Genomic DNA, 22,260 nt, shown 5'->3' on the forward strand with positions numbered 1-22,260 from the left:
TCCTATGCAGCTTTGACAGCCTAGTCTGGGAAACCCCATACGGGTAGTTTGCACATTAAAGATTGGAGTCTTTTTGCAAATCTCTAGTCAAAACATTCTCATAGAATTGGAAAAGTGACATCATTTCAACACTTATCTGTCAGACAGAATAAAAAAAACAACATACAAAGCAGCTACGTGCATGACAGTGGGCGTTTAACCATTCATGTGCCATGTCTAGTCTAGTGAAACTGTGCATCAACCTTTTCAAATGAGGGGGACAAAATGTGATCATTTTCAGGGGAGATTACTGCATTTTTAGAAATGTGGTTAGTTAAAAGATAAAAAAAACAGACAGATTTTTATAAACAAACTTCACATGAGCAATTCATTAGCACGCTAAGTACCATAAACTCGCATATGTACACAGATCTGGTAATGTATACATTGAATACACACAATGGACAGAAATAAGCCAGCTGCAGAGGACAGTGGCAATGTGTGGGGCACAGATAGATAGAATAAGGACAGGGAATGTGGGTAGATAAAAAAAAAGGGTCTACAATGTGGCCCCAGACCATAAATGTCCCTACAAAAATAACTATAGATAAACTCTTAGCTTTCAAAATGCTGCTTTTAAAGTGTTTAAAATATAGTTGGCACCACTTCCTCTGGCACTTATCACTACCCACAAAAACCTGCTCCACTGAAATACGAATGTACTACTGGTTCCTGCTCCACTGAAATACGAGTGTACTACTGGTTCCACTGAAATACGAGTGTACTACAGGCCCCACTTAAATACGAGTGTACTACTGGCCCCACTGAAATACGAGTGTACTACTGGCCCCACTGAAATACGAGTGTACTACTGGCCCCACTGAAATACTAGTGTACTAGTGGCTCCACTGAAACATGAGTGTACTACTGGCTCCACTGAAACATGAGTGTACTACTGGCTCCACTGAAACACGAGTGTACTACTGGCCCCACTGAAATACGAGTGTACTACTGGCCCCACTGAAACACGAGTGTACTACTGGCCCCACTGAAATACTAGTGTACTACTGGCTCCACTGAAACACAAGTGTACTACTGGTCCCACTGAAATATGAGTGTACTACTGGCCCCACTGAAATACGAGTGTACTACTGGCCCCACTCAAATACGAGTGTACTACTGGCCCCACTGAAATACTAGTGTACTACTGGCTCCACTGAAACACGAGTGTACTACTGGTCCCACTGAAATATGAGTGTACTACTGGCCCCACTGAAATACGAGTGTACTACTGGCCCCACTGAAACACAAGCGTACTACTGGCCCCACTGAAACACAAGCGTACTACTGGCCCCACTGAAATACGAGTGTACTACTGGCCCCACTGAAATACGAGTGTACTACTGGCCCCACTGAAATACGAGTGTACTACTGGCCCCACTGAAATACGAGTGTACTACTGGCCCCACTGAAATACTAGTGTACTACTGGCTCCACTGAAATACGAGTGTACTACTGGCTCCACTGAAACACAAGTGTACTACTGGTCCCACTGAAATATGAGTGTACTACTGGCCCCACTGAAATACGAGTGTACTACTGGCCCCACTGAAATACGAGTGTACTACTGGCCCCACTGAAATACTAGTGTACTACTGGCTCCACTGAAACACGAGTGTACTACTGGTCCCACTGAAATACGAGTGTACTACTGGCCCCACTGAAATACGAGTGTACTACTGGCCCCACTGAAATACGAGTGTACTACTGGCCCCACTGAAATACGAGTGTACTACTGGCCCCACTGAAATACTAGTGTACTACTGGCTCCACTGAAATACGAGTGTACTACTGGCTCCACTGAAACACAAGTGTACTACTGGTCCCACTGAAATATGAGTGTACTACTGGCCCCACTGAAATACGAGTGTACTACTGGCCCCACTGAAATACGAGTGTACTACTGGCCCCACTGAAATACTAGTGTACTACTGGCTCCACTGAAACACGAGTGTACTACTGGTCCCACTGAAATATGAGTGTACTACTGGCCCCACTGAAATACGAGTGTACTACTGGCCCCACTGAAATACGAGTGTACTACTGGCCCCACTGAAACACAAGCGTACTACTGGCCCCACTGAAATACGAGTGTACTACTGGCCCCACTGAAATACGAGTGTACTACTGGCCCCACTGAAATACGAGTGTACAACTGGCCCCACTGAAATACGAGTGTACTACTGGCCCCACTGAAATACTAGTGTACTACTGGCTCCACTGAAATACGAGTGTACTACTGGCCCAACACTGGCTGAAGACACACATAGTAAATACAGAGCTGATACATTTGCAATGCACAGGAGCTCACTGTTTTGTGTCCAGTGAAAAACATCAGAGCTAACTGTTGAGGTGGCATTTTGAGAGGTAAGTGCTTTTAACCACCTACAAACTGGACATACATAATTATTTGTTTTAGGGACTTAGCTTCACTTCTATCATTGCTATCTCATCAAGTTGATTGGCGTTTACAGGTTAAGGCTGGATGTTTCATTGGTTTCTGTACTCTCCATTCATAAATAACCTTAATATATATGATAGCACACGGTAGATTTGTTTTATTAGGTCTCAAATCACCATCACACAGATGCTATCAATGTTAGCAGAAGTCATTTAGCAGCACCTGGCTTAGGGTACCGCGGAATGGAGGAAACAGCAAGTGACGTGTGAGAGGTTGTATAAAAACAACAATGTGCAAACAAACTAGAATAGTTTTATAGTATATCATTTACTCTGTAAAACAGTTTTAGCATGTTTTTTTCATGGGTTGGATTTTATTCACAAGGAGCACTTTATAGGCCCCCCTTGAGATATTACAGTACAAAAGCAAAAGTTGTTCTCAGATTATCCATCTTGGAATCGTTCATAACATTTTAGCATTGAATCCTTAAAAAAAGTTTCTTACATGGTTCAGAAAGAGCGTGTGAATTTTAAACAATTTTCAAATTTACTTATGCTAGCTAATTAGTTGTTTTTTTTTCCCCTTGGTATACTTTGTTGGAAAGGATACGTAGGTATGCTTAAGAGCTGCTGATTGGTGGCTGCACACACCTGTCTCATGTTATAGGCTCATTCTATGCGTTCTGCTAGCTCACAGTAGTGCTTCAACAAAGGATACCAAGAGAATGAAGCGCTGCAGAATCTGTTGGCGCTCTACAAATAACCGATAATAATAATGAAGCAAATTAGATAATAGAAGTAAATTAAAAAGTTGTTTAAAAGTATATGGTCTATCTGAATCATGAAAGGAAACTTTTGGGTTTCATGTCCCTTTAAGGCTGGACCCACTTCTTTTAAACTAATTCAGCCGTGGGACTAGAACCATCACTCATTGTCCTTAATTCCACCAATCACTTTCGCTATGACTATCAACCCCTGGACTGAATCCTCATGAGTATCAGCAACTGGATGCGGCAAATGCAACCTCAAAAACCTTAGAGTTTATATAATAGGACTGTATCCATCTATACCTACATCAACTCATCTATCAACACACTGGAACACAAATATTTGTATCAGTAGCCCTTTGACAATCAAATCATCCACACTTGGACATTGGACAATATATTCTTTTAACCATCAAGCCCTCTACAGGAAAACATACACACATTTGATTATCAACATTTAGAACAAGGGTCCTTCCCTTCCTACGACTACCAACCCCAGGATATGCAACTATCAACCCATAGGACTGGCAATCCATTGAGATGAAACTAACAAAATACAAGTAATAGTCATTCCCTCTCTGGAATTAGCACTATCAATTCCAGAATATTAGACCACCCAATAAATGTATATACAATTTATAGACCAACAAGACATGATTAATAAACTACCTATTCCTAAAGCCATCAGTCCCTGAATCAGGACCACTCCTGTACGCTTACGTGCAACCCTGCTCCCTGCCCGCGCACAGCCAATCACGCGCGGACAGTAGCTGTCTAAGAGGAGGAGAACAGGGTAGGGAAGAAGCGGTCTGAGAAGGGGAGAGAAAGACTTGATACATCGAGCCTTAAGAGATCAATGCAAATTTGAGAATAGAAGTAAATTGGAAAGTTATTTATAAAGTACCTGCTCTGACCAAATCATAAAACTTACATTTTTACTTTAATGTCCCTTTAAAAGGGACAGTCAACACTCGCGGTAACATTATGCGATATTGAAAGATAAAAAACGAAGATCCGCTTGCAACATAGCCCTTTTGCCTTGCCTACTTGCTTCTTGTAGTAATCACCGTCGCTAACTTCTTTAATAACAGGTAAATATGGCAGCCGAACTCCCCCCACCGTTACGTAGCTACCTTCTTCTTCAAATGATCAGCAAATCAGAATCCAATCCTCGGTCAGAAATTGCACGAGCTTGCAAGGCAAAAGGGCTATGCTGCATGCGGATCTTCGTTTTTTATTTTTCAATATCGCATACTGTTACCGCGAGTGTTGGCTGTCCCTTAAAGTCCACCTGTCATTAAATTAAACTAAACTTTTGGCCACAGGACAATTCACCCCCTGTCCTAGGCCCAGTGAAAATTTGCTCGGTTCTTATGTATATGTAGCTGAATGGTAACGTCAGAAAGTATAGGATATAGATTTAAAAAAAATTAACAAACTAAAAATAAATTAAAGGACACACAAAGTGACATTGTCTACAAGTTAAAGCGACATGAAACCCAAAATGTTTCTTTCATGATTTCAGTAGAACATACAATTTAAAATAACTTTCCAATTAACTTATATAATCTAATTTGTTTAATTCAATCTCTTGGTATCATTTGTTGAAGGAGCAGCAGTGCACTACTGGTTTCTAACTGAACACATGAGTGAGCCAATGACAAATCAGTATATATATATATATATATATGCAGCCACCAATCAGCAGCTAGAACCTAGGTTCTTTGCTGCTCCTGAGCTTAACTAGATAACCCTTTCAGCAAAGGATAACAAGAGAAAATAATATAAGTAAATTGGAAAATTGTTAAAAATTGTATTGTCTATTTAAATCATGAATGTCTAATTATCACTTTACTGTCCCTTTAAAAGTTTTTTGGGCTAATAGATTTTTAAAAAATTATAAAATAAATTGATTTAATTGTTTTTTTTGGATGTTAGGGTGGAGAGCAAAATTGCATGGGGGGGGCAAGAAAGTGTTTGCCCAGGGTCCAGTCAATATTAAAGACAGACCTGATTCTAGTGATTAGAAATTAAACTGTACCCTGTTTGTACATTTAGAAATATCCCATTATGAGTAATCAGTTATCCTTCCCCATTAGTCTTCGTTTTCATACTCATCTCACCACACCACTGACATACATTGAAGGGATTAAACTGTCATCTGGAAAAAACGTGTTGAATGATGAATTTTACTCACTATAAATGTGCCTGCTAGGAGAGGATGGGCCCCCCTGGAGCACTCACTGCCGTCTATAGCATCATTTAGACTTTAAACGTTCCTTCTGGCAGCAATACAAATGTCATCTTGTCTCAGTTCATGTCAACAGCATTTACGGGTATTTATTTACAAATAACTGACACTGAAACGTTTGCTTGGATTTTCGTGTTGATACTTTAGTGTTAACCCTAGCAGCACCTCAATAAACTGAGTTCTGATAAAAATGCCACTGGTTGAAAAAAAAATACTGCAATTTAACATATGAATATAAATTAATATCAGTTTTTACATTGTAATTTAGTACAATATACCTGTATGACAAACAAATTAAAGGGCACTTCCCCAAAAATGTCTTAGCAACACTCCTGCTTAATTGTCTACAGAATATATAAAAGGGTTAATATATTGTCTAATCGTTTTGTTTTAAGGGACATAACAGGGGAAGTGAAAAAGTGTCTTTATAAACATAGTTGTCTGTACAAAATGATTTCCCTTTCCACAGAGGCTGGATACAGGAGTATGCTTACTGCACTCCTGAGGAATGCATGTTATTTACCAACACATATGTAAAGGGGAAATACAGAAATGTCATCCAATTGTGGGACTTAATAATTTCACAAGGGTGCATAATGCCACATGCAGGAGCATGTTTTGGTGTAGGAAACTAAATCTGGACCTAGGGCTGCACATTTTTACGAGTAGCTCTCTGTCATGATACATTCTGATGCCTAAATGTTTTACTCATTTATTTTATTACAAATCAATTATCCCAGCCCTATGGAAGTTTGCAGCACTCTACATATAAATTATGATAATCCTAATTATAATAATAAAAATAATAATTGCCAGTTGTCTAGTGGTGGTGCACCATCCCTCAAAGCCTCCCTGACCTCCGTCTGTGAGAAATATGACACAAATATAAGCTAAAGTGATTGGAAGTGGGAAAAGGTTTAACAGGACAGCAGATTCCCCAATGCTACGGACAGCACACAAAAACTAATACATTGCTGCACATTTGCAATATACAGAAGTCATTACCCAACATGACTTTAGATGTCAGCTAGCATTTACATATGTGGCTTTGTAACAATTAACACACATTCCTGCAGGACTGTACCAAGGCTATGTTTGTGTCCAGATCAGAGGGAAAACAAACAAACAAAAAGGAACTTTGAGGGAATAGTGTGAAATTAGAGTTGGTTTTCTTAGCAGTAGAAATGAACAAATCATTACAAAGAGGGAGTTTGTTTGTTTTTTTTGCCCAAAAAAATATTTCCCCCCCAAAAAAAACGAAAATCTATCAAGAAAAATGTTTTAATGACCACAAGAAATGTTAAACACATTTTCATTACAATAATTATGCCCCTTTTAGACATCCATAGAAAACAGACACATTAGAAAAGTGTTTGGTGAATACAAAAGTCACTATGCATGAGAGCCACAGTCATTCTCAGCCTTTGACTGGTTATCGGACTATCAATTCCCAGGTTGACATAACATCTTCCCTAACATACAACACCTGCTGGTACTCCAGTATACATTCCATGCCTATAAACAGGCAGTTATATGTCCTACTGAACCGGGGACACCACATGCACACAGTGCCTCTCTCTATCCCTCGCCACATTCCCAGCTTGGGGCTCTGTCTGTCTCTCTCATTTCTGCAGTGTTCTCCACAGGAACTATTTCATGGGCACACCACCCAGCTGATTTTACTGAACACCTGGCAAAAACTGAAAAATGACCTGATATATTTTTTCCAGTGTTTATTGCAAAAACTATCTTATAATATTTCAAAGGTATTAATCTGTCCCCACCTGGCTACTTCATAATGCCACCTGGCTGGCAAATTTTCTGTGGAGGACACTGCAACTGTGTGCATAATCCTCTGGTGACCACCACTCCCCCCATATATTTGCACAACTTGGGATTCTCTGTAAACACATTGCAGTGCCCACGCATACCCATACAATTATAACTTCTGAAAAGTTCCCCATATTTCCACTTTGATCCTCTCTGCCACTATGTTGTCCCTATAAATCACTCAGTCACAGTGCAGTCCACTGATGCTCTCTTGCCCAGTGTCCCCCCTAAGCCCCCACTCTCACCCCTCAGCCCTCTCTGTTATTGAGTGCATTCACAGCCCTGACTGTCACTTTGCACCACTCTGCTTCCCACATCTACTGAGAGCCTGTGGGTTCCCGTAGTCACGCTGTGCTCCCTTAGCAACTTATCCACTGTAGGTATCCTTTATCACTCTTCACCCACTCAGTCCCTCAGCCACTGTGGTTCGCCTCTGTCACCTTTATCACTTTGCATCCTCTAAGCACCTCTTCCATTGTGGGTTCCCTCTACCACTTTGCACCCACTCAGCACTTAGTCACTGTGGGTCCCCTCTGTCACTCTGCACCTACTTAGTCCCTCACCTACTGTGGGTTTCCTCTATCACTCTGAACCCACTGAGTCCATGATCCACCGTGGGTCTCCTCTATAACTCTGCATTCACTCAGCTACTGTGCCTCCCCCCCCCCCATCACAGAGTTTGCACTCACTAAACACATCACCAGCAACTGTGGCTTCCATATATCAATATTTACAGCCCGTCTTGGAACGGTCCCTCACCGTGTACCCACTCTCAGCCCCTCAACTATGGGTCCCCTGTACTTACTACATCTCCTGAGTCACTATGGGTCCCCTGTACTCACTACATCTCCTGAGTCACTATGGGTCCCCTGTACTCACTACATCTCCTGAGTCACTATGGGTCCCCTGTACTCACTACATCTCCTGAGTCACTATGGGTCCCCTGTACTTACTACATCTCCTGAGTCACTATGGGTCCCCTGTACTCACTAAATCTCCTGAGTCACTATGGGTCCCCTGTACTCACTACAACTCCTGAGTCACTATGGGTCCCCTATACTTACACCTCCTGAGTCACTATGGGTCCCCTATACTTACACCTCCTGAGTCACTATGGGTCCCCTGTACTTACATCTCCTGAGTCACTATGGGTTCCCTGTACTTACATCTTCTGAGTCACTATGGGTCCCCTGTACTTACATCTCCTGGGTCACTATGGGTCCCCTGTACTTAAATCTCCTGAGTCACTATGGGTCCCCTGTACTTACATCTCCTGAGTGACTATGGGTCCCCTGTACTTACATCTCCTGAGTGACTATGGGTCCCCTGTACTTACATCTCCTGAGTCACTATGGGTCCCCTGTACTTACATCTCCTGAGTCACTATGGGTCCCCTGTACTTACATCTCCTGAGTCACTATGGGTCCCCTGTACTTACATCTCCTGAGTGACTATGGGTCCCCTGTACTTACATCTCCTGAGTCACTATGGGTCCCCTGTACTTACATCTCCTGAGACACTATGGGTCCCCTGTACTTACATCTCCTGAGTGACTATGGGTCCCCTGTACTTACATCTCCTGAGTCACTATGGGTCCCCTGTACTTACATCTCCTGAGACACTATGGGTCCCCTGTACTTACATCTCCTGAGTCACTATGGGTCCCCTGTACTTACATCTCCTGAGTCACTATGGGTCCCCTGTACTTACATCTCCTGAGACACTATGGGTCCCCTGTACTTACATCTCCTGAGACACTATGGGTCCCCTGTACTTACATCTACTGAGTGACTATGGGTCCCCTGTACTTACATCTCCTGAGTGACTATGGGTCCCCTGTACTTACATCTCCTGAGTGACTATGGGTCCCCTGTACTTACATCTCCTGAGACACTATGGGTTCCCTGTACTTACATCTCCTGAGACACTATGGGTCCCCTGTACTTACATCTCCTGAGTGACTATGGGTCCCCTGTACTTACATCTCCTGAGACACTATGGGTTCCCTGTACTTACATCTCCTGAGTCACTATGGGTCCCCTGTACTTACATCTCCTGAGTGACTATGGGTCCCCTGTACTTACATCTCCTGAGTGACTATGGGTCCCCTGTACTTACATCTCCTGAGACACTATGGGTCCCCTGTACTTACATCTCCTGAGACACTATGGGTCCCCTGTACTTACATCTCCTGAGTGACTATGGGTCCCCTGTACTTACATCTCCTGAGTGACTATGGGTCCCCTGTACTTACATCTCCTGAGACACTATGGGTCCCCTTTATCACTCTGCAGCCTCTCAGTAACTAACTCAGCCACCCCGCGTGCCCCCTATCGCCCAGTGCTCACTCAGCTAATCTGTCACTGTTACCTTTCTCACAGTGCGCCCACTCAGCTCCACGCTCACACTTACCCCCGGGTCGCGGTTGCGCTGAGTCCGGAGCCCGGGGCTGGTACCGGCTCCATCACGTTCACTTCATTCTCTCGGCATGCTGGCCCGTGCGTGCAGCTAGGGAGGGCGGAGCCATGGCCGCCTGGCCCCGGGGCTGTGTCGGTGGTGAAATGGTGCTGCCCGGTGCTCACGGTGCTTGCTCCCAGCCCGAGCACTTACTCAGGGAAAGGACTGTCCTGGGGAGTGCGGCAGCTCTTTGCGTCCCCGCCTGCCCCCTTGTGGCCAAGCGGGAATTGACAGTGCAAAAGAACCAGGCACCACTAACAGAGTAAACTGCACTAGGAGCACCCACCTGCAATTACTGCCCTATAACTTACCAAGCTCGCACCTCCACTGACCTGTCACTCACCGAGCACACACTTGTGCCAAGCCATCACTCATCACTGAGCACACACCTGCACTGACCTATCACCAACATGCACTAATTGTCCTCTCACCCACTGAGCAAACACTTACAACAACGTGTCACTCACTAAACATGCATCTGAATTTATCTGTCACTCACTGAGCAAAACATCTGCCTTAACCTGTCACTCACTGAGCAAGACATCTGCCTTAACCGGTCACTCACTGAGCATGCAACTTCAAGAAAAAGTCACTCAATGAGCACACCTGAACTGACCTGGAACTCACTGAGCACACACTTGTGCCAAGCCATCACTCAGTGAGCACACACCTGCACTGACCTATCACCCACATGCACTAATTGCCCTCTCACTCACTGTGCAAACACAACAAAGTGTCACTCACTAAACCTGCACCTGAATTTACCTGTCACTCACTGAGCAAAACATCTGCCTTAACCTGTCACTCACTGAGCAAAACATCTGCCCTAACCTGTCACGAGCAAAAAACATCTGCCTTAACCTGTCACTCACTGAGCAAAACATCTGCCTTAACCTGTCACTCACTGAGCAAGACATCTGCCTTAACCTGTCACTCACTGAGCAAAAAATCTGCCTTAACCTGTCACTCACTGAGTAAAACATCTGCCTTAACCTGTCACGAGCAAAAAACATCTGCCTTAACCTGTCACTCACTGAGCAAAACATCTGCCTTAACCTGTCACTCACTGAGCAAGACATCTGCCTTAACCTGTCACTCACTGAGCAAAAAATCTGCCTTAACCTGTCACTCACTGAGTAAAACATCTGCCTTAACCTGTCACTCACTGAGCAAAACATCTGCCTTAACCTGTCACTCACTGAGCAAAACAAGTTCACTCTCCCATCACTCAATAAGCACAAATCCTACACTGGCCTGTCATTCACTGAGCAAACACCTGCAACAAAATGTCACTCACCTAAACTGACCTGTCACTTACTGATCAAACAGGTGACATACAATTAGTCAGCTCTGATACTAAATCATAGGTCACATTAAAAAGCCTTGCAGAGGAGGCAATAGGGAATTAATGCTTAAAGGGACATGAAACCCAAAATGTTTCTTTCATGATTCAGATGCTTAAAGGATTACTTTCTGTTATAATTTTTAAGCTAAACAACTAACATATTAAAGTTAATAAACATTAATTAAAACCTACTGACCTATATTTTCCCAAAACGAAGTTTCATAACGTTCTAAAAGGTATATATTTTATTCGCCGATGATGTCACGTTATCCTGCCCACTATTTTCAGCACTGCATGTTCAAAATACTTAAACCAATAACTGTGTTTAAAGTGCCATTTTGAAACCTAGGTATTGTAAACGGATTGGTACAGAGCAAAGGATACCCACGGAGTGGGTTTGGAAAACAATTAAATTTGCAGACAAGATTTCTGATATACGGTAGAGATATGTTAATGAAATGCTATTGATAAAAAGCGTATTTGGGGGTAGTTAGTTAGTAACAGGCATAGAAAATATTTTACTTACAGTGGCCCTTTAATGTTTTGTAAACAATGAGTTAATTACTCTACAGTACCACCTAGTGGTATGAGGGTATATAAGTGTGTGCAACATGTTTGTTTGGCATGGCATGAGTAAGGGTATTGTCTCCCGAAACGTTGCCTGTCCGTTTGTCTATCTAAGTATGGAATAAACCGTTTTGCTGTCACCTGCTTGCCTTCTTTTCGTTGATTGTTGGGACCTAGGCAGTGGTTCTAAGGTGACGTGCATCCTATTCTAAGTGTTGGAATTCTTTGTGCTTTATTTACTGATCAAACACCTGCCCTCACCTTTCACTCACTAAGCAAACAACTGGCATTCAATGAACACACACCTGCTCTAACCTGTCACTCACTGAGCAAACACCTGCTTGGGCCTGTCACTCACTGAGCATACACCTGCATCACACTGTCATTCACTGGGCACACACCTGCACCACACTGTTACTCACTGAGCACACACCTGAACCACACTGTCACTCACTGAGCAAACACCTGCATGGGCCTGTCACTCACTGAGCATACACCTGCATCACACTGTCATTCACTGAGCACACACCTGCACCACACTTTTACTCACTGAGCACACACCTGAACCGCACTGTCACTCACTGAGCAAATATATGCAATGACCTGTCACTCACTGAACACACAACTGCACCAAACTGTCACTCACCAAGGTTATACCTGCACTAACCATTCACTCTCTGAGCATACACCTGCACTAACTTGTCATTCACTGAGTACACACCTATGCCAAACCTAAGTTCACTCACTAAGCACACACCTGTGCCAAACCATCATTCACTAAGCACACAACTGCACTGACCTGACACTCACAAAGCACACACCTGCACTTAGGCATCACTCACTGAACATGCACACACACTGGCCTGTCACTAACTGAGCAAACAGCTCCTCTAACCTGTCACTTATAGAGCAAAGAGCTCCACTGCCAATATAAATACCTGCATTTGCCTGTCCCACACTAAGCACACCCCAGCACCAAACTGTTATTCACACAGCAAACACCTGCACTGGTTTGTCACTCACTAAGCACACACCTGCACTAACATTTCACTCACTCAGCACACACCTGCACTAACCTGTCACTCACTGAGCACACACTTGTACTAAACTGTCACTCACTGAACCTGAACTGACTTGGAACTTATTGAGCACACATCTGCACTAAGCCAATCACTCACTGAGCACACACCTGCACCAAGCTATCACTCACTGAGCAGACACCTGCACCAAGCCATCACTCACTGAGCACACACCTGCACTGACCTGTCACTCACTGAGCACACACCTGCACTGACATGTCACTCACTGAGCACACCTGCATCAAATAGTCACTCACTAAGCACACACCTGCATATTGTCACTCACTGAGCACACCTGCATCAAACTGTTACACACTGAGCACGCACCTGTAATGGCCTCTTGCTGAGCACACGCCCGCACTGACCTAGCACTCACTGTGCACACATCTGCACCAACTGTCACTCACCTGCACCAAACTGTCATTCACTAAACACATACCTGCACCAAACTGTCACTCATTGAGTCCACACCTACACTAGCCAGTTGCTGAGAACATTTGTCAGTTTTTAGTAGTAGTTCAGGATACTATTTTAGGGATTTATAGTTTTGACACAGACTGTAGTAACCATGTTTTTAAAAAAAATGACACTAGATTATATACATGAGATTTAAAATTGTCATTAGCCCACCATGGTAAATAAACAAATAGAAAACAAAGGATGTTCTTTAGTTATAACAAAGCAGAGTTGGCTGATGCTAAATGGCAATAGGTTTTCTAGATATGTATATAACCTTTCTTTAGAATAGCACAACGTGTAAGTGTTATGCAAGTTGTGTCATATTTTACATTAATTTTTTTATCTATTGGGGCCAAAAAATGTCACTGCGGAATCTGTGTTCATAACCTTCCCCAAGATAACACACTGCCATAGATCAGCTATGTGTATACCAGCTAAATAATTAGCATATTAAAACGCGGCTAAACGGAACGTACAGACTTTGTACTCATTGGCTGCAGACAAGAAGTAAACAAAACATCCAAGCACCAATACAGTCCCATAGGTTCTTTTTAAATTAGCCTTTATTAAAGGGCCATTGTACACTAGATTTTTCTTTGCATGAATGTTTTGTAGATGATCCATTTATATAGCCCATCTGCGGGTGTTTTTGCTTATTTTTTAATAACACTGTGCTGATTTTTAGACTCCTAACCAAGCCCCATAGTTTTAAATGTATACAGATGTATATAGACTTCAGATTGTTTCTGTTTGTATAATGGGTCTTTTCATATGCAGGGGAAGAGGGAGGGTCTGCTCTCAGCCCCTTTCAGTGGGTGTCCCAGCTTAATCTCATCAACAGTGCTAAGCTTCTAAGTAAGTTTTTAAAAGGTTTTATATCAGTATCTGTACATATTATTCTTTATAGTAGTGTCTATTGCATGCAGTTAAATGAAAACTGATGTATACTGTCCATTTAAAAGCCCACGAGACCCAATTTTTTGTGACCTACTTTCCTATTTACATCTATTATCTAATCTGCTTCTTTCTCTCAGTAGCCTTAGTTGAAAATCATATCTAGGTAGACTCCGGAGCAGCAATGCACTACTGGAATCGAACTGTCGATTGGTGGCTCCATTTATATGCCACTTGAGATTGGCTCACTGATGTGTTAAGCTAGCTCCCAGTAATGCTTTGCTGATCTTCCAACAAGGGATACAGAGACAATGAAGTACATTTGATAATGGGAGTAAAAATTGTTTACAATTATATGCTTCATCTGAATGATAAAATAAAAATGTTGGGTTTCTTCTAATGAAGCACCAAGTGATTTCTATTTCCAAGGCAAGGCACAGCTTTCAGTGGTCCTGAGGCTAAGCTTGAGAGATGGGCGTGTCTGTGTTCTGCCTCACAAGTGTAGCCGGTCCCTCTCAGTATGTTCAGCTAGACCAGTGTTCTCCAACTTAAAGCCTAGGGGCCTAATTATAGCGCTCTATATTATATTGCACCTGGTCTTTCGTTTCCCCTTTTCATGTCTCTCTCTATGTTCAATTCAATGCACAGGCTACGACTCTGAACTAAGCTCATTCATATGAGAAATGAAAATGTCAGTGAATCATCAGCAAAGACTAGACAACTCTGATCTAGACCCTGCCATGTCTTTTATATACAGGTAGATACCATGCTCCCCTCTGCACAAGGACAGATATGGACCAGCAGAGTATATGCGAGATGCTCACATCTCCCTTACTGTTATATAGGAATAATGTTCCACAATGTATACACAGATACACAAATACAGGTAAATACTTGTAAGTGCTTTTTATATGTGCAGTTACACACAACTCTGAGTTTTCCACATACGTAAAGTGGAAAATAGTGACATTTTAAATATATATATATATATATATATATATATATATATATATATACATACACACACACACACTATGTATTGTAAATTGAGATATAGTCTTTTCAGTAGATTCTTCTCAGCATTGCACACAAGGTATTTGTTGTTCAGCCACTGTATACACAGATAAGTAAAATTATTTTAAGATATACACTACTCAGCAGTAAATACACAAGTATATACATGTAATCACTGCTCAGCACTCAGGCATTCACTGCACAGCACTGTATATACATGTATTCACTGGCCAGCACTCAGGTAATCACTGCACAGCACTGTATGTACATGTATTCACTGGTCAGCACTCAGGTAATCACTGCACAGCACTGTATATACATGCATTCACTGGTCAGCACTCAGGTAATCACTGCACAGCACTGTATATACATGTATTCACTGGTCAGCACTCATGTAATCACTGCACAGCACTGTGTATACATGTATTCACTGGTCAGCACTCAGGTAATCACTGCACAGCATTGTTTGTATATGTATTCACTGGTCAGCACTGTATATACATGTATTCACTGGTCAGCACTCAGGTAATCACTGCACAGCACTGTATGTATATGTATTCACTGGTCAGCACTCAGGTAATCACTGCACAGCACTGTATGTACATGTATTCACTGGTCAGCACTCATGTAATCACTGCACAGCACTGTGTATACATGTATTCACTGGTCAGCACTCAGGTAATCACTGCACAGCATTGTTTGTATATGTATTCACTGGTCAGCACTGTATATACATGTATTCACTGGTCAGCACTCAGGTAATCACTGCACAGCACTGTATGTACATGTATTCACTGGTCAGCACTCAGGTAATCACTGCACAGCACTGTATGTACATGTATTCACTGGTCAACACTTAGGTAATCACTGCACAGCACTGTATATACATGTATTCACTGGTCAGCACTCAGGTAATCACTGCACAGCACTGTATATACATGTATTCACTGGTCAGCAATCAGGTAATCACTGCACAGCACTGTATATACATGTATTCACTGGTTAGCACTCAGGTAATCACTGCACAGCACTGTATGTACAGGTATTCACTGGTCAGCACTCAGGTAATCACTGCACAGCACTGTATATACATGTATTCACTGGTCAGCACTCAGGTAATCACTGCACAGCACTGTATATACATGTATTCACTGGTCAGCACTCAGGCATTCACTGCACAGCAATGTATGTACATGTATTCACTGGTCAGCACTCAGGTAATCACTGCACAGCACTGTATATACATGTATTCACTGGTCAGCAGTCAGGCATTCACTGCACAGCACTGTATGTATGTGTATTCACTGGTCAGCACTCAGGTAATCACTGCACATCACTGTATGTACATGTATTCACTGGTCAGCACTCAGGTAATCACTGCACAGCACTGTATATACATGTATTCACTGCTCAGCACTCAGGTAATCACTGCACAGCACTGTATGTACATGTATTCACTGGTCAGCACTCAGGTAATTACTGCACAGCACTGTATGTACATGTATTCACTGGTCAGCACTCAGGTAATCACTGCACAGCACTGTATGTACATGTATTCACTGGTCAGCACTGTATGTACATGTATTCACTGGTCAGCACTCAGGTAATCACTGCACAGCACTGTATATACATGTATTCACTGGTCAGCACTCAGGTGTTCACTGTACAGCACTGTATGTACATGTATTCACTGCTCAGCACTCAGGCATTCACTGCACAGCACTGTATGTACATGTATTCACTGTTCAGCACTCAGGCGTTCACTGCACAGCACTGTATGTACATGTATTCACTGCTCAGCACTCAGGTGTTCACTGCACAGCACTGTATATGCAAGTATTCACTGCTCAGCACTCAGGTGTTCACTGCACAGCACTGTATATGCTTGTATTCACTGTTCAGCACTCTGGCGTTCACTGCACAGCACTGTATGTACATGTATTCACTGCTCAGCACTTAGGTGTTCACTGCACAGCACTGTATATGCATGTATTCACTGCTCAGCACTCAGGTGTTCACTGCACAGCACTGCATATACATGTATTTACTGATCAGCACTCAGGTGCTCACTGCACAGCACTGTATGTACATGTATTCACTGCTCAGCACTGTATATGCATGTATTCACTGCTCAGCACTCAGATGTTCACTGCACAGCACTGCATACACATGTATTTACTGATCAGCACTCAGGTGTCCACTGCACAGCACTGTATGTACATGTATTCACTGCTCAGCACTCAGGTGTTCACTGCACAGCACTGCATATACATGTATTCACTGCTCAGCACTCAGGTGTTCGCTGCACAGCACTGTATGTACATGTATTCACTGTTCAGCACTCATATGTTCACTGTACAGCACTGTATGTACATGTATTCACTGCTCAGCACTTAGGCGTTCACTGCACAGCACTGTATGTACACGTATTCACTGGTCAGTACTCAGGTGTTCACTGCACAGCACTGTATGTACATGTATTCACTGCTCAGCACTCAGGCATTCACTGCACAGCGCTGTATGTACATCTATTCACTGATCAGCACTCAGGCATTCACTGCACAGCGCTGTATGTACATGCATTCACTGCTCAGCACTCAGCTGTTCTTTGGACGACACTGTATGTACATGAATTGCTCAGCACTCAGACATTCACTGCACAGCACTGTATGTACATGCATTCACTGCTCGGCACTCTGGCATTCACTGCACAGCACTGTATGTACATGTATTCACTGCTCAGCACTCAGGCGTTCACTGCACAGCACTGTATGTACATGTATTCACTGCTCAGCACTCAGGCGTTCACTGCACAGCACTGTATGTACATGTATTCACTGCTCAGCACTCAGGCGTTCACTGCACAGCACTGTATGTACATCTATTCACTGATCAGCACTCAGGCATTCACTGCACAGCGCTGTATGTACATGCATTCACTGCTCAGCACTCAGCTGTTCTTTGGACGACACTGTATGTACATGAATTGCTCAGCACTCAGACATTCACTGCACAGCACTGTTTGCACATGTATTCACTGCTCGGCACTCTGGCATTCACTGCACAGCACTGTATATACATGTATTCACTGCTCAGCACTCAGGCGTTCACTGCACAGCACTGTATGTACATGTATTCACTGCTCAGCACTCAGGCGTTCACTGCACAGCACTGTATGTACATGTATTCACTGCTCAGCACTCAGGCGTTCACTGCACAGCAAGGTATGTACATGTATTCACTGCTCAGCACTCAGGTATTCACTGCACAGCACTGTATGTAGATGTATTCACTGCTCAGCACTCAGGCGTTCACTGCACAGCACTGTATGTACATGTATTCACTGCTCAGCACTCAGGCGTTCACTGCACAGCACTGTATGTACATGTATTCACTGTTCAGCACTCAGGCGTTCACTGCACAGCACTGTATGTACATCTATTCACTGATCAGCACTCAGGCATTCACTGCACAGCGCTGTATGTACATGCATTCACTGCTCAGCACTCAGCTATTCTTTGGACGACACTGTATGTACATGAATTGCTCAGCACTCAGACATTCACTGCACAGCACTGTATGTACATGCATTCACTGTTCGGCACTCTGGCATTCACTGCACAGCACTGTATGTACATGTATTCACTGCTCAGCACTCAGGCGTTCACTGCACAGCACTGTATGTACATGTATTCACTGCTCAGCACTCAGGCGTTCACTGCACAGCACTGTATGTACATGTATTCACTGCTCAGCACTCAGGCGTTCACTGCACAGCACTGTATGTACATGTATTCACTGCTCAGCACTCAGGTATTCACTGCACAGCACTGTATGTACATGTATTCACTGCTCAGCACTCAGGCGTTCACTGCACAGCACTGTATGTACATGTATTCACTGCTCAGCACTCAGGTATTCACTGCACAGCACTGTATGTACATGTATTCACTGCTCAGCACTCAGGCGTTCACTGCACAGCACTGTATGTATATGTATTCACAGGTCAGCACTCAGGCGTTCACTGCGCAGCACTGTATGTATATGTATTCACAGGTCAGCACTCAGGCGTTCACTGCACAGCACTGTATGTATATGTATTCACAGGTCAGCACTCAGGTGTTCACTGCACAGCACTGTATGTACATGTATTTACTGGTCAGCACTCAGGCGTTCACTGTACAGCACTGTATGTACATGTATTCACTGCTTAACATTCAGGCATTCACTGCACAGCGCTGCATGTACATGTATTCACTGGTCAGCACTCAGGTGTTGTTCCACGACACTGTATGTACATGAATTGTTCAGCACTCAGACATTCACTGCATTGCACTGTATGTACATGCATTCACTGCTCGGCATTCTGGCATTCACTGCACAGCACTGTATGTACATGCATTCACTCTTCAGCATTCAGGCATTCACTGCACAGCAACAACTAGCAAACTAATTGTAAAAAAAAGGGTTTACAATGGAGTGTAAGAAGTCAAGCTCTGCAAAAGGAGGTGAAATTATACGGAACCCTGAAAAACTAGTGGAAAAATAAATGGGTATATAATTCCATTACATTCACACTGTTAAACTTTAATAAGGGATGAAAAAACACCCACAAATGATCATTCATACAACAACTTTAAGCTAAATATAAAAACACTTAAACCAGAGGGCGAAAATAATATATCTCTTTAAAATATTGGGGTTCCAGTAGATCAGCCAACAGTGATATATTTAACTATATAATAAGCCCCTACAATCCGAGCGCTACATTTACATTTACTTTTAAAGTATAATTCTGCTGAGCTGAATAGGCAAATAATGATTATGCTAGAAAATTATGTTAAACCATGGTAAGCAAAGTTAAAACACAAAGGAGAGACAAAGCTACTCCTAAGGACCCCTGACGCGCGTTTCACAGAACCCTTCCTCAGATGGGGTCCCACAGTGTGAATGTAATTGAATGATATACCCATTTTATTTTTCCACTAGTTTTGCAGAGTTCCGTATAATTTCACCTCCTTTTGCAGAGCTTGACTTCTTACACTCTATTGTAAACCCTTTTTTACAATTAGTTTGCTAGTTGTTACTTGTTCTTTGTCCAGTCTCTGCTACAGGTATATATTCCTATTTCAATAAGGTTTGAATTATTAATTATCATATTCTTCACTGTATACAAGTGTAGCAACATATTGGAACTACCTGTCCAATATTTACTCTGTCCCCCTACCTGTTTCTTTGTACAATAAACTATTCACTGCACAGCACTGTATGAACATATATTTACTGCACAGCACTCAAGCATTAACTGCTCAGCACTGTATGTATACATATTCACTAATCAGCGCTCAGGCACTTACTGTACAGCACTGTACATGTATTCACTGCACAGCACTGTATGAACATATATTTACTGCACATCACTGTATGTACATGTATTCACATGTACTGTATGTAAATTAAACCACTGGTAAGCACTCAGACATTCACTGCATAGCACAGTATGCACATGTATTCACTGATCAGCAGACATTCACTGCAGAGCGCTATATGTACGTGTATTCAATGCACAGTACTGTATGTATTCACTGCTCAGCACTGTATATACACATATTCACTGCTCAGCACTGTATATACACATATTCACTGCTCAACACTGTATATACACATATTCATTGCTCAACACTGTATATACACATATTTACTGCTCAACACTGTATATACACATATTCACTGCTCAGCACTGTATATACACATATTCACTGCTCAACACTGTATATACACATATTTACTGCTCAACACTGTATATACACATATTCACTGCTCACACTGTATATACACATATTTACTGCTCAGCACCGTATATGCAGGCATCCCCTACTTCACACACAGGTATTCACTGCTCAACACTCAGGCATTCACTGTACAGCACTGTATGTACACAAATTTACTATTCAGCACTCAGATGTTCACTGCATAACACTTTATGTACATGTATTCATTGCTAAGCACTCACACATTCACAGCACTGTATGTACATGTATTCACTGCACAACACTCAGGCATTACTGCACAGCACTTTATGTACATGTATTCACTATTCGGCACTCAGGTGTTCACTGCACAGCACTGTATGTACATGTATTTTTATATATATATATATATATATATATATATATATATAGTGCTATATATATATATATATAATTATATATATATATATATTATATATATATATATATATAGTATATAGTGCTGAGCTGTGAATACATGTACATACAGTGCTGTGCACTGAATGCCTGACTGCTGACCAGTGAATACATGTATATACAGTGCTGTGCCGTGAACACTTGCATACTGAACAGTGAATACATATACATACAATGCTGTGTAGTGAATGCCTGAGTGCTGAGCAGTGAATACATGTACATACAGTGCTGTGCAGTGAATGCCTGAATGCTGAGCAGCGAATACATGTACATACAGAGTTGTGCAGTGAACACCTGAGTGCTGTGCAGTAAATACATGTACATACAGTGATGTGCAGTAAATAACATAATTTATGCTTACCTGATAAATTCCTTTCTTCTGTAGTGTGATCAGTCCACGGGTCATCATTACTTCTGGGATATTAACTGCTCCCCTACAGGAAGTGCAAGAGGATTCACCCAGCAGAGCTGCATATAGCTCCTCCCCTCTACGTCACTCCCAGTCATTCGACAAGGGACCAACGAGAAAGGAAAAGCCAAGGGTGAAGTGGTGACTGGAGTATAAATTAAAAAATATTTACCTGCCTTAAAAACAGGGCGGGCCGTGGACTGATCACACAACAGAAGAAAGGAATTTATCAGGTAAGCATAAATTATGTTTTCTTCTGTTAAGTGTGATAAGTACACGGGTCATCAATAATTCTGGGATACCAATACCAAAGCAAAAGTACACCGATGACGGGAGGGATAGGCAGACTCTTTATACAGAAGGAACCACTGCCTGAAGAACCTTTCTCCCAAAAATAGCCTCCGATGAAGCAAAGGTGTCAAATTTGTAAAATTTGGAAAAAGTATGAAGCGAAGACCAAGTTGCAGCCTTGCAAATCTGTTCAACAGAGGCCTCATTCTTGAAGGCCCAAGTGGAAGCCACAGCTCTAGTAGAATGAGCTGT

General features: G+C 42.5%; 1 protein-coding gene across 1 annotated transcript in view; it reads right to left on the reverse strand.

Moving 5' to 3' along the window:
• The window catches only part of COL27A1 (collagen type XXVII alpha 1 chain), a 591,531-nt gene extending 581,646 nt beyond the window's left edge, over positions 1 to 9,885 (reverse strand). Inside the window, exon 1 of the mRNA XM_053696152.1 lies at positions 9,700 to 9,885. Coding sequence (XP_053552127.1) covers positions 9,700 to 9,752 — 53 coding nt within the window. The 5' untranslated portion in view covers positions 9,753 to 9,885. The remainder of the gene's footprint in view (positions 1 to 9,699) is intronic.
• Between the last annotated feature and the right edge of the window lie 12,375 nt (positions 9,886 to 22,260).

Source organism: Bombina bombina, chromosome 12, assembly GCF_027579735.1.
Source record: "Bombina bombina isolate aBomBom1 chromosome 12, aBomBom1.pri, whole genome shotgun sequence".
Lineage (NCBI taxonomy): Eukaryota > Metazoa > Chordata > Amphibia > Anura > Bombinatoridae > Bombina > Bombina bombina.